The sequence below is a fragment of the Colletotrichum aenigma genome (genome assembly GCF_013390185.1).
Source record: "Colletotrichum aenigma strain Cg56 chromosome Unknown KSG_Cg56_contig06, whole genome shotgun sequence".
NCBI lineage: Eukaryota > Fungi > Ascomycota > Sordariomycetes > Glomerellales > Glomerellaceae > Colletotrichum > Colletotrichum aenigma.
Window position 1 is genome coordinate 3,055,817 of NW_023500912.1, and position 13,850 is coordinate 3,069,666.

Sequence of the window (13,850 nt, forward strand, 5' to 3'; positions counted from 1 at the left end):
CTACCTGTTGACGGTGACAGCCGTGTAGAACTCCATCCTGGACAACCATCCAGCGGGACTAGCAACATTCACCCTGCCGGCTCAACGACTGCCGTCATTTTCTCGGAGATCCGATAGACATCACCACTTCGTTGACGACCGGAGCTTCGATCGAATCTCCCGCTACCATGACCTACCCGTCGTAACTTCCATCACTCGAGCCCGCCGCAACATACACTACGCCATTTACACTACCAATTCCCACTTATCACCATATACGAGCCATCCCGAAGACCGCCCCCAACATGGCGGAACAGAACCCCATGATGACGCTCCAGGCGGAGCTTTCCCGGTTCCGCAAAGCGACTCTCAACTCGGCTGTCAAGGACGCCGATAAGCTCCTCGATATGCTCGTCCAGGCGCGCGAGCAAATTGCCAATGGTACGTTCGCTGTCCCAGGACGGAACCCCCGCCATCGCCCGCAGTCGTGTGCTCACATTCCCCCTCCTCGTGCGACAGCATCCGATCCGCACCGCGCAAGCTTGACCATGACGAAGTTGCAAAACCCCGTCAACGCTGGCTTCGATTCCATAAACAACGACCTAAAAGACGTCTCGAAAGCGCAAAAGGTCTTTGGAAAGGCCCTCGACAAGGTGCGTCTCACGAGCCCGCCATACATGGGACGAACATCAACTAACACCAGCTACACAGTCATTCCCCCTGCGACCTCTCCCGACAGACTACGATGCGATGGCTTCGTATCCTTCATTAATAAATCGGGCAGTTGCCATGCACATGCTGCGCGAGGGCCAGTTTAGCGTTGCTTCAACCTTCCTCCGCGAAGCCCATGAGCGCCCTCCCCCGCGCGCCGCCTCCCCCAACGGCAACTCACCAAACGACCTCGAGACCGACATACACTCTCTTCAATCTCAGGAACTGCAAGACAAGTTCGCAAACATGTACAGCATCCTCCATGAGCTTAAGAACCGCAACCTGGTGCCCGCCATCGAGTGGGCCCAGTTGAACGGTTACGACCTCGAGGCTCGTGGCTCCAACCTCGAGTTCGAGCTGAGCAAGCTGCAGTTCGTCTGGCTCTTCAAGGGCCCAGAAATAAACGGCCTCCCTGACGACCCTCCCGGCTCGAATGGCCGCGCAGGGGCTTTGGCCTATGCCCAAGCCAACTTTGGACGCTTTCAGTCGCGGCATCTGAAGGAGATTCAACAGCTGTCGTGCGCTATGGTGTACGCCTCTAATATTGGCCAGTCCCCTTACGCCAATATCTTCGAGACCTCGGCTGCGTTCGACGACGTCGCTCTTTCCTTCACACGGGAGTTCTGCTCCCTGCTGGGGCTATCGGCCGAGTCCCCGCTCTATGTGGCCGCGACTGCTGGTGCGATTGCCCTCCCGCAGCTCATCAAGTACACGACCTACATGAAGGCCAAGAGGACGGAGTGGACAACAGAGAACGAGCTTGCCTTCGAGACGCCCCTGCCCCGCAGCATGATCTACCACCCCATCTTCGTCTGCCCTGTCAGCAAGGAGCAGACGACGGAGCAGAACCCGCCAATGATGCTGCCCTGCGGCCATGTTATTTGCAAGGAGTCACTGCAGCGTCTCACCAAAGGATCACGGTTCAAATGTCCGTACTGCCCCAACGAGGGTCACATCAAGGATGCCAGAGAGATCAAGCTCTGATAGAGAGAAGAGACGCCCACATCGTTTGGGACATGTCATTCGATCGAGATACAATTCCTCTTTGCCCAAGCGGGGAAGTGTAGAGTACATTATTGATACAGGTAAACATTACAAACAAGGTGGGGCGGTGAACAGGTGCGACTTGGAGGGGATTGGGACCACAAAGGCGTCTAGGAACAGGGGAAATTCTGGTGTTTTAGGGGTTGGCGTTTTCTTTTTCACTTTGATGACCGGGTCGTTGGGGGGTTGGGAAGCGTCTTTTAGTTTCTTGAATATGAGATACAATCAAATAACCCACTTCACACACGTGTCTCAGGCCTTTGATAGATTCTGTCCGGGAGTGAGCTGATCGGGTACTGAGACCTATGAAGGTCAACGGCAACAACCGAGTGTAAATTAAACGCCCTTGTTTCTGGGGTTTACTTCTTTAGATTGGTTTGAACCATGCCAGAGCATCTTACATGTTAAAATTGCACTTTGGCTTTTGCGATGAATCCAGTACCTCCGTAGGGAATCTTAGAATTGGAAAAAACTGCTCATGAAAACTACTTCACTTCATAGACGGAAACACATTTCGTGGACACATTGTTTCATCAACGTTCTGAATTATCTCATGCTAGATAGGTTACAGCAAGGAAAGGTGGTGAAAGCAAATCGCTGTCTAAACCCAGAGGCGGCCTCGACGCTGTGAAGAGCCAGTGGTCCATATGGGCGCAGTCGGAGGCGCCGGTCCCAAAGGTCATCGTGGTATCCTGGGTTACAAATCAGTCGCCAGTGCGACCAAAGTAGAATAATCCGTAAACTCCGCTCCCAGTCTTCGTCCCCCACAGTTCGGGTGGCGGGAGCGAGCATCGTCAACGCCGTACAATGTGCACAAACAAGGAGAAAAAAAAAGAAAAAAAAAAAAAAAGCCGATGATGGGGAATCTCAACCAGTCCAACACGCTACCGGCCCGCGTGTCACCGTTCCGTCCGTCCACGATCCCTTCCTGGGCTTCAAGTCTTTTTTTGGATAAGAAAGGTGGCATTGTTCGTAAGTCATGTCTTTGTACAATCGCGCGGCGTCTCTTTTTAATCGTTCGGTGCCTCGGTTTCATCGGGTCAAGCCAGCTCCACCCTTCTTAGTCGATCGTCATTCGGCTCGCGACAGAGGGCTTGACATCTTGAAGGTTGATGGAGTTCAAGTCCGGATTCTTTTCCAGATCCTTGGAGGGCTTGCGCAGGTGAGTCTTCAGACCGGCGTTGAAGTTGCGCATGCAGACAACGCAGTTGACAATTGTGCAAATAATTAGGAGGATGGTGATGACTGTGAAGGCGGTAAGAGACTTTCTGACCGGTTGATACTGGTCGCGAGTCGCAGGTTGGTAAATGCGGACGAGCTTGAAAATGAAGTAGCTCAGAGCGCCGAAGTAGAGGACCAGAACACAGATCATGCCAATCTTGTTCTCGATTCTGGTGAACCAGGCCGCCATCAGAAGAATGGCAATCGTGACGGGGATCGCGGCGATGGTCAGGCCAAATTCGGCATCGGTTCTAGCGTTGACGATGACGAGGAATTGAACGGTGAAACCAAGGAAAAAGAAGAAATCGAACTTCAGGAGTGCGATGTAAATCTAGATGGGATTAGCAAGGAACGCCGGGGTGAAATGGCACAAATGAACGTACCTGGTAGTGGAGAAATCGCTTCTTCATTCTGTAGTCGGCTCCTATCGTCTTCAGAATGTCCCAAGCGAAGACCTGGTACAGCTTCCAGGCGACGAAACCCATGGTGATGGTGCCGAACGCAAGGATGCAGGGAATGGCGACAAGATACGGCTTGACGTCAGCCCACATGTCGTCGTTGGGGTTGATGAGCGCGTTGATTCTCTTGAGCTCGTCGACAGCCTCGGCGATCTGGTCCACCTGAATGGCAGTGTATACCATCAAGGCAAGGTTGGCAATGCAAACACCAATGACCTGAATGGTGTTTTTCGCCCTAAGAGCATCCCAAACGATAACCAACTCGTACAAGAATCCGAAAATGAAAAGCGTGAGAAAGGTGGGAATCGTTTTTCTGGGCGAATCCTCCTTGGCGTTGCCGGTCGGCGCATCGTCAGTCAAGCTGGTCTGGAACTTCCAGAAGACATAACTAAATGATTGTCAGCGACATGCGATCACACACTATGCGATGAAGCGATGGGCTTACGCCTCAAAGGCCAGGCAGATTATGGCCTGGACGAGAGTGATGCCGAAGAAGATTCTGGGCCATTTGGCACCCATGAAGCCGAAGCCCATGAAGCCCTGGTTGCCGCTAGCGGGATGAGAACCGTTCATTGTGGATGGAGCGAGACCTTCGCGAAAGGCGTATCCTTGATTATATGATGCTTGGGGTGGGTTGTACTGTTGCTGGTACTGTTGTTGATACTGCTGAGCGTACTGTTGCGCTGCGAGTTCTTGGTCGTAGCCGGCAAAATTCGGGTCACCGCCGAGCAATGAGCGGCGGGAGTCTAGCCTCGTAGCCAGGTCGACGGTGTTGGCGACTCCCCGGAAGGAGTCGAGAGTCAGGTGGTTCTTGTGAGGCGGAAGGGGGTCGTCGATCGGGAAGGGAGACGACGACACGGCAGGGCGGTCGAGACTGTCGTCGTGTAATGCGATTGACACAACGGCAGGCGGCGCCAGTCGGAGAAGGAGGGTCGGGGGCGGGTGAGTGTGTCGGAAAGCGTGAGGGCGACTTCTCTATTCGGGGGTGGCAGTGGTTAAGGGATAAAAGCGAGTGGAGAGCGAGGGAGGACCCCGTCGGAGGAAATTCGACAAACAATAAGCAGGCGCTTCTGGCAAAGAGGAAATAAGAAGAAGGTTAAAAGAAGGGAGGAAGAAAAAGCGACGACGGGAACAGAGAGTTTCGCTCGTGCCTTATTCTCCTTAAGGACGGGATTGTTTTTGGGTTTGAGTGACAGCAAGGGGGCAGCTGTTGTTGAAAAAAATAAAAAAGAGGGAATTGGGAGGGGAGGAGTGGTTGTTGGTACGAAGCTGAAACAGGTTGAGGAGTTTGATCTGTTCAGTACAAAGACGGCCCAGGGCCCTTTTTCGCTGTCTCCGGGTTTTGACAGGCAGGAAGGAAGGCTGGGCGTGGTCTGTGGTCTGCGGTCTGCGGCTGTGGAGGGAGATGCGAGAGCAGGAGGGGGGGGAGGTGGTAGTGTAGTAAAAGCAGGAGCCAGCACCCGACTTGCTGCAGCTGCGGCAGGAGGCAGAATGGCAGGCACACACACACACTCACACACAGGCAGGCAGGCGCACCTTACTGCACAGTACCACTGACCTGACCTGGGGGTAAGAGTAGGCAGTGACCGGGGTGTGCGCTAGGCGGAAAGAGGGAAACCTAGCAGGGGGGTGGAGACCCAGGAGTGAGCAGGTCGAGGTGTCGCGAGAGACGGGTGGAGCAAGGACCAAGGACGAAGGACCAAAGGGGGGGGGGGGGGGCCAAGCGACCAAGGACGACGGACGACGGAAAGGCTGGACAGGGAAGCCTGGGGTTTTGGAGAAGAGGAATTGGGCAATTAGTGGGGTGCAGAGGCCGAGGAACTGCGAACTGCCCTGGATGGGTTGATTGATGGGGATGCGAAGGGGGCAAAATAAACAAGTTGAATGAAGGAGAGTGTCGAAAGTCGAAAGTCGAAAGTCGGCGTCGCTCGATGACGGACGGCGGCAGCGATGATATGATGAAGTCAGACGGTAGCGGGATGGTGGTCTCTGGAAAGGTCCAAGGAGCTTTGGGACGGCCTCGATTCGCTGGTGCGGTCGATCAACACCTCATGGGAAGGATTCAGTGTCGTTCTGGGTGAGATGTAAGGCGAAAAGGCGGGTGGGGCGCTGGATGGTCTGGCCGCGCAGTGCGAGTGCGGTTTGCGTCGTCTGGTCTTGGGGGAGTTTCTTGGTATTGCGGAGCAGAGGCGTGTACTCTGTACTGTGTGTCTTGAGGCGCAAGTGCAGGTGCAGGACTCGGCGTCCTCCTTTTCTCGTATTAGTGCGGCGGATCGCGGATGGATCGATGGAGGGATGCGCTGTAGGGCGGCCGCGATTGTTAGAGGTAGGGACGGTAGGGTATTCGTCGTAGTCGTAGTCGAGTATACTAAGGTATCTGGCAGTAGGTATTCGAACGAATATTCGTCGACCGGTCGACAGTCGTGTGTTGCAGATCAGTTCAGCTGTGTGTAGGCTGTTGATTGATGTTGAAGAAGAGGGGGGGCGAAAAGTAAAGTCACAACCGCATCCAAGACAGCATATGCCCGGTTTATCATGAAATGGATAAAGGAGACGGAGAGGCCTCAAAAAAAGCACAGCACAGCAATCCTAGCTCCCCGTTCACCGTCACCGTCATCATAGGCAATAATTAATTACAAGACACTCCATCGACAATTGTACGTACTTTACTCCGTACCTGAGCAAGGACTCTCTCAAGTGTGAAGTAGTGCCGGCAACGCACAGCACAGCACAGCCAAAACGCCAGTGCACTACCACGGCCATGGACGGCCACGGCCGCTCCAGTCTCCAGACTTTCAGGCTTTCCCCCCCGATCCAATACCACCTCTTCCTTGGAGGGTGGGTGCTCCTCGCGCCAGTCCTGGAGGCAGATTGGGTGACTGGCAGACCCAAGAGAGGCTGGCTGGTTCTTCTTCCAGGGACAGTAGGGCTGTGCAGCGAACCCGGGTCCAAGGTTGCAGCGTGCAGACGGGACTGCGCCAGGAATAGAGTCCTCGACTCCATCTGACCAAAGGACCGACGTCTGCATTCGTGCAAGTACGAAAGTACAATTTGCTAGTGCACGACTGGAATCTCACTCCCACCGCCTGCCGAATGGCTGCCTCCAGAGTGTTGCCTGGTTGCTGGAGACGGCTCATGCAAGTCAGCCTGCAGCGACAGCAGAGACACGCACACGACCCATTCCCCTGCTAACATGCACGACTTGTGTTGACAGCACCCAGCCCGCGCGCCGCTAGAAGCCAATTATGGGACCGAACCTTCTCTTCGCTAATTACCTGCTGTAGAATGTCGCTAGATTCTCGCCGTGGTGGTCTTCAAACTTGTTGTGCAGCCAGCCAAAAGCAAGCAAGCAAGCAAACACCCTTCTAGTAATAGCAACCCAGCCAACCCTCCCTCCCTCCCCCGCAGGTGAAATCTGGAGAAGATGCAAGCAACAACTGCAACATGAGGCTTGTACAGCCACAGGCTTCTTCTTCGTCCTTGACTTGAGGTGCATCAAAGACCCTGACAGACTGCCCTACCGTACCACTTAACCTCACGGTAATGCACGACCTAAACATTACGCCCACGAGACTGCCCAACCTCGTCGCGGTTCCGGCACGACGTGCCCAGCCGGACGACGCCGTGGCTCCCGAGCTGATAGGCCCGTCAACGAACCGTCAGACCCATGTCCTCACATTCCATTGTGCGACCTAGACCTGCGTAGAGGGGGCTGAAATAGAGGCTGACTTGTTCTGACGATCCCCATCTATAAAAATATTCCGTCACATGCAGTAAAGCAGAGACGACTGAGGCTGAATCACACAATTTCCAAATCGTTCTTTCAGTTTTTTTGACTTGTTTTGTTTTGGTCTTGGCTTCTTACCGCACTACTTCAGACCAAAACAACCGTAGTCCACAGCACGGGAGAGACAGACACTTTTAGCGTCCGTATCCTTACCAACCCGCAGTCTCCACGGCATGCTCCGCCATGCGTTCGGTTCTTCCAACGGGGACCAGAAGAAGCAATATGTCCTCTCCTAAGACCCCGTAAGCGAAGGCAGAGAATACGCGTCTCTGGATACGCTCTCTCCCGTTCCCGTTCGTTTTTCTTCGCCGGGAAGCTCTGGTGAGGTTTGGTGGCTTTTCTTTCCTAGACTGTTTCGATACTTCAGACGAGGCCTCCTCTGCTGTGCTCTACCTTTCCATCGGCTGTTTTGTCTGAGTGAGGGAGATGCGTGTTTTTGCAATGCCACTCAACGGCATACAACCTACGTCAACTTCAAGACCCAACCCGACCCTACCTTCTTCGCCGTCCGTCATGTCATCTCCACGACCCGTCGGCCATGGCACCGTTGCACTCCCTGCATCCATCTCCATCCCCCCCTCCCACCTCGTCAATGCCGTGCCGCGTCTCTCTGCGTGTCCCACGGGCTCCGATCCCACACCACCAACCCAACCCAACCAACCCATCATCCCCACAGGGAACCCGTCCGTGTGAGCGTGTGTGTGCGCCGCTCCGAGAAATGGGCGATGGTGAAAGCGCGGTTGATGGCGATCGACCCTGTGCAGTGACGACAGATGCAACTTGCAAGGGAGGGCCGCTAAGCCACGCCGTAGAACTCCACCGCGGCACCACGGTTTGAGGCTCAGTCAATTGAACCACCATCCACCGAAGACATTTTGCCAAACACCACCACCAACATCAGACCTTGCCGCATGCCAGTGACATTCTTTGCGGGAGAGAGAGAAATCGGCCACGGCCAGGAATGGAAAAGAAGGGTAACCAACCGTCGCAAATCTCCCATTGGTCTTCCCTCACATGTCGTTGTCTTGCATATGCCTCTCTCTCATGCCAGGAAAACAAGCTCAGTCAATGCTCGCAGGCTTAGCCGCCGTAACCCAATGTCATCCTCATCATCCGAAGTATTGGAACGCATCAACCACACATTCTGTCACTCAACACACCCACCTAAACCCAAAATCAGAAGAAAAAAGTTTGCCCATCTCTCGTCCAGGGACAGCCTCCTCGCACGATCCTGCAGACCCCGTCAATGCCCGCCCGTCCCTTGGTGCCGCTGCCGCCGCCGCCGCCAGCCAGCCAGCCCGCCCCCTGTCGCAGATCTAAACGAGCGAGGCCCCAAGCTCTCGGGTTGAAGTGCTTGACAGAGTTGGGATTTGCATCATTTTTGCTAGGTAATCTTTCCCTTTCATGCCCAGCCCAACGACAAACCAGATTTACACGCGCGCATATCCGTGGCTAGATGCGCGACAAGCAAGAAAGGCCGGGTAGATGAACCGGCCACCACATGCTCTGCGGGGGCTGTTGGCTGTGGGCTTCAGGTGGTTCTTTTTCTTCCCTTTCCGCCGTTCGTCATTACCGTCCGTGGTCTCACCCACGTACCTTTTTTTATGTCGACGCATATCCGGCGAAGCGGGGAGCGCGGAGCGGATCGGCAAAGAATGGGAAAACAACCAAGGCAAAATCAACAGGTAATCTTGGGCCTGGCTAGTAGAGGAATTCTCGATTTCTATTTTCTGCTACAGTGAAAGCGAAGCAACAGGAGCCCCGAAAAAAAGGGACGTTCTGGACATGACCGACTTTTGTTGGGCAGTTCGGCACCGAATGAGGTTTCCATAATCTCGCCTCGAGGGAATCCTTAATTCCTCCCCGAACGAACCACAATCCTGCGGAACAATATTTTTATCCCCTCGTCTGCCGTGTACGAATACTCCGTATAACCATCCTGGACAATCCGGGGGCCCAGTGTTTTTGCCCGTCGAATACATTACAGCAGACGTGCCTTCATTTTGGGAGACCGTGGACGACCGTTTACTTCTTCTTGCTCTGCTTACCCCTGGTTGTCTGGGGTAACATGAAAAGACGGTCGACATTGGATCGCTGTTCAGTTCGCAACATTTGTGACGGGGGAAGAAGCAGAGTCATGTAACAAACTCATGACTTGGCTTTTTCTCACTGCTTCCCCCCTTCCCTCCATCCCTCCCAGTCCATGTACGGATACGCGAGCATGTATTGGTGGATGTGCTTGCATTGCTGGCCAAAGCCGGAGACTGGCTCTTGCGCGCATGTCAAATTCATTCGCGCCCCTTTTTATGTATTGTTTGAAAAATCGACAAACTCACTTTGATGACTTCGGATGACCAATCTAAAAAAACCAAAAGGTTCGCGACATCGTGGTCCAAATCTGGGTTCTCGCGGCACCTTATCTAATTCCAAGCCAGTAAAAAGCCAAAAAGTCTATCAACCGTAGTCCGGCACCCGATTTTCTGGGTTTATCCGTAATTTCTTGATTGCTCTGCCATGGGAAACTCAGATGTCGGGCTGATTCATGCCTGGCTGCCTCCTGGGCTGTGCAACGTCGCCGTAATATCATTTCACAAACTTGCTGTGTGTTGCGTGGGTTTTCTCCGACCAACAGAACGGTCTCGAGATGCGAGATGAATCCGAGCAGCTGGCAAGCCTTAAACTCACGTGGACCTTCTCCTCAACTTTGCCCGGGGAAATTCGATCGTTTTTCCTTCCGCGGGATCGGTGAGAGCACGTGCGGGCGTTTCTCCACGAAGAGCGTCTGAAACGGCCAGCGGTGCCGACTTGATTGCTGATGGGTGTAGATGGGTAAGAAGAAATCCACACTGGAGACGGCCAAGAGCCGCATTCGACATGCCGACTCCGGGCTTGCCGGATCTCTACACGATGAGGAATAGTTAACAGCATTCATCGGTTTGTGGAAAGTCCCTCTGCCCACCTTCATCGTCGAGGAGATGAGGATAACGTGATGCGAGATTTCTCGGATGAGATGATCGGGCTCTGCATGAGAAGATATAGGAAATTATTATGTCTTTACCAAAAGTCAATGGCCGACATTGATCCCCGGACCAGTCCCGACCTTGACAGGGCGAGTTATTCCCCTTGGTTTCTTGCCGTTAACATCGTTCGTTTGTAGTTAAGACTAAAGCTTTCAGAACTGTCCCCGATGTTGACCAGCCCTATGGCTATGTAAGCCAGTCCTACCCAAGCAAAGCAAAGGGTGTCACCTAGAGCAAAAGGTAAGGTGAAAGTGTGAGGGTGGTTCATTGATACTCCAAGGACATTCATCACATCCCATATTATACACGAAGCCCGTCTCGGTGCTTCAAAATACACCCAAATCCCTGGTGACCATCCAGACCATGCAAAGCCAGGCTCGCAATGCGAATACGAATCCGTTCACCCGGGACCTTCAATCCGTACAGTCTGTATTCACGGCAGATTTGCCGCACGGAGCGTCGTCGTAACGGCCTTCCAAACGGTCCCATCCATCCCGCTCTTGTTTTTTCTCCATCGCTCATCATCTCGGTTCGTCAAGAGACTTAGAACATGCCGCCGCCCATACCACCGCCTCTCTTCTGACTCTCGGCCTGCATCACCTCCGACGCCTTCATGTGCGCCTCGAAGAACTTGGCAGCGCAGCGGTCGAGGCAGACGGACTCGCCCTTGTTGAGGTCAGCCTCGCGGTAGTCGGGCAGGCACTTGGACTGGCAGATCTTGGTGAGGCTGGCGCGGAGCAAAGTCAGCCCATGTTGCAATCCAAGAATACAGAGCGACATCAAGCATATAGCATATGGGATTGGGAGCTCCAATGTTCAACGTACCGGTTGTGCATGTCAGCAAGCAGACGCATCTCCTGCTCAGCCATGGCAATCTTCTCCTCCGAAGAGAGCTTAGGGCGACCCATTCCAAAGAAAGACATCTTGACGGTTGTGTTCGAGGGTTTTGTGATGGAGAGATATCGGGGAAACGGTGACGTCGTCGGGTGTGGTTGTTGATTATTCGTAGCTTGTTTGCTGCGGCGGACTGCTTGACGTCGCTGAGGTCGAGATTTTACGAAGCTCCTCTGCTTTAGCCTTCCTTATCTTATCGCATCGCGACTGGACAGGTGCAAGCAGGTTTGACGGTGTGCACGGGCCTCTCAAAGCTTTACGACCAATCACGAACAGGGAAGTTTGCTGAGTAACCAACACCCAAGCCGGATCCCCTCATGTGTCTCTCCAGCACTCCTCTGACCCTATCCATCGTACTGTAGCCTTCGGAGTCTTCGCGGCTTCTTGAGTCTGGTTAATTAAGAGGTCGCGACATAGAGCACTTACGAAGACAGGGACGACAATAGCCCCTAATTGAGGCTTCAGGCGTCGTTTAAAGTGGGTACTAGAGGGAACCCCTCGGGCCGTCTTGCAGGCCGGCCAACTTTTTTCTTATCGATAACGTCAAGGATGCGTTGAACAAAATCGCGCCGTCACAAATTTTGCCATCCACCTAGTCGTCTTTTCGTCGGTAACTCAAGAAGAACAAGCATCTTCTTGAGCCACCCAAGTATGCTGGTAAGTGGGAACGAAACACTTTCTTATTCTCCCATTTCTCCTCTATGATGATTGCAAGCATTAGAACCGCTGCGGCTTACGCAGCTTGCTGCGCGTGATGTATAACCGCCAAATACCTGACACTCACAACCTCCTTGTTCTTCTACCTACAGCTCGCGCAAGTTTGGCAAGAGACGTCACTAACAGGAGAAACCAGGCACGATGACCTCAATTCAGAGATTACGGCTGTTACGGCCCATCGTACGAACCCCGCAGGTCGCGATACCGTTTCGGTCCTTCCATGTAGGGCGGCCAAGTGGCACGAGCAGACTCCAGAACGGAGCTGCGGGGAGGACGCAGGATGGCGTAGAGGCCGAGAGAGAGAAGGATCTTTTGCAAAAGGGGGAGCCTATGTCAGAATTCAAGAAGATGCGCATTAAGGCGCTGGAGGAGGTCACCGGGGACTGGTCCGAGGCTCTCGTTAAGGACCGGTACCCGCGATTGAAGCACATGACCAAGAAGGTGTCAGTACCGGTTTTCAAGAAGAGGTGGATTAAAGAGAAGCTGGAGAAGCCGAGCGAGGAGATCGTCACCCTGTATGGTACGCAAAATCAATGTCACCAGGCGGGCTACACTGCCACAGCGATATCCAATTTTCCCTTGCTGACCCAAGGCCACAGGCCGCGTCCACTCCATCCGGACCCAGGGGAAGAGGCTCCTCTTCGTCACCATCGTAAATGAGTTTGAAAAGATCCAGGGCATGATCAACTTCGGCAATCTGAATGACAAGATAACCCTGGACAAGTTCGGCCTCCTCACCCGCATGATCGAGAAGGGCGACCACATCTCCCTCACCGGCAAGCCCTGCCGCACAAAGACGGGCGCGCTCACCCTCAACGCCGTCGTCCTGCCGCAGCTCCTCGCGCCCACCATGGAGCAGATCCCGCAGTCCCTCACCGACCCGGAGACGCGCGCCCAGAAGCGCCACGTCGACATGATCGTCAACCCCGAGGTCGCCGACGTCCTGCGCATGCGCTCGCACATCACAAAGTACATGCGCGACTACTTCCATGAGCGCGCCTTCCTGGAGTTCCAGACGCCCATCCTCGCCGAGAACGCCGGCGGCGCCGTCGCCCGCTCCTTCACCACCACCGCCACCGAGTTCCCCTCGCGCGAGCTGTCCCTGCGCATCGCCCCCGAGCTCTGGCTCAAGCGGCTCGTCGTCGGCGGCGTCCACAACCTCTTCGAGATCGGCCCCGCCTTCCGCAACGAGGGCATCGACGCCACCCACAACCCCGAGTTCACTATGTGCGAGTTCTACAGCGCCTACACCAACCTCCAGGAGCTCATCGTGCGCACCGAGGAGCTGCTCACCGGCCTCGCGCACCACTGCCAGGAGCTCATCGACACGCAGCTCACGTCCCTGCAGCCCGTCGACCTGACCAAGTTCAAGCGGCCCTACCGCCGGCTCGAGTTCATCCCCGCGCTCGAGGCCGCGCTCGGCATCCGCCTGCCGAAGCTGACCGGCCGCGACGCGTACGCGGAGCTCCTCGCCGTGCTGACGCTCGCCAAGATTGAGATCCCCGGCGGCGTGCCCCCGACGATGGCCAAGCTCCTCGACCGGCTGGCGGCGATCTACCTGGAGCCGAAATCCTTCGAGGGCGGCCCGCTCTTCATCACGCACCACCCGGTGTGCATGAGCCCGTTGGCCAAGAGCTTCCTCTGCCCCAAGACGCTGCAGCTCGTCTCCGCGCGCACGGAGCTGTTCGTCAACGGCCGCGAGCTGGCCAACATGTACGAGGAGGAGAACGACCCCGAGGCGCAGGCGCGCAAGCTTGCGGAGCACCGCGTGCTCGGGACCGGCAAGAGTGTGGAGGAGGAGGAGCAGGAGGCTGCGAGGGACGCGCCGCTTGATCAGAGCTACATTAAGGCGCTTGAGGCCGGGTTGCCACCTACGGGCGGCTGGGGATGTGGTGTTGAGAGGCTTGTCATGCTGTTTTCTGGCGCGAACAGGATCAGCGACTGTCTGAGCTTTGGTACGTTGAGGAATGTCGTGGGATTGACGTCTGGGGAGCAGAACCGATCGGGATCTTCCTGAGC

At 54.9% G+C, this 13,850-nt stretch overlaps 4 protein-coding genes across 4 annotated transcripts; 2 read left to right on the forward strand and 2 right to left on the reverse strand.

Moving 5' to 3' along the window:
* Positions 1–284: 284 nt before the first annotated feature.
* Positions 285–1,674, forward strand: CGCA056_v009850 (LisH domain-containing protein; the record flags this gene model as incomplete). The annotated part of the gene is made up of 3 exons (XM_037325097.1): positions 285–420; positions 499–632; positions 691–1,674. The coding sequence occupies 3 exons, from the start codon at positions 285–287 to the stop codon at positions 1,672–1,674; spliced, it is 1,254 nt and encodes a 417-aa protein (XP_037176440.1).
* Positions 1,675–2,794: 1,120 nt separating this feature from the next.
* CGCA056_v009851 (UPF0658 Golgi apparatus membrane protein) lies at positions 2,795–7,097 on the reverse strand (the record flags this gene model as incomplete). The annotated part of the gene is made up of 4 exons (XM_037325098.1): positions 2,795–3,286; positions 3,339–3,801; positions 3,859–4,388; positions 7,071–7,097. The coding sequence occupies 4 exons, from the start codon at positions 7,095–7,097 to the stop codon at positions 2,795–2,797; spliced, it is 1,512 nt and encodes a 503-aa protein (XP_037176439.1).
* A 3,666-nt stretch (positions 7,098–10,763) lies between these two features.
* tim10 (Mitochondrial import inner membrane translocase subunit tim10) lies at positions 10,764–11,143 on the reverse strand (the record flags this gene model as incomplete). The annotated part of the gene is made up of 2 exons (XM_037325099.1): positions 10,764–10,947; positions 11,046–11,143. The coding sequence occupies 2 exons, from the start codon at positions 11,141–11,143 to the stop codon at positions 10,764–10,766; spliced, it is 282 nt and encodes a 93-aa protein (XP_037176319.1).
* An 829-nt stretch (positions 11,144–11,972) lies between these two features.
* On the forward strand, positions 11,973–13,848 carry CGCA056_v009853 (Lysine--tRNA ligase; the record flags this gene model as incomplete). Its single annotated transcript, XM_037325100.1, has 2 exons — positions 11,973–12,351; positions 12,431–13,848. 2 exons carry the CDS (start codon positions 11,973–11,975, stop codon positions 13,846–13,848), a joined length of 1,797 nt encoding a protein of 598 aa, XP_037176317.1.
* Between the last annotated feature and the right edge of the window lie 2 nt (positions 13,849–13,850).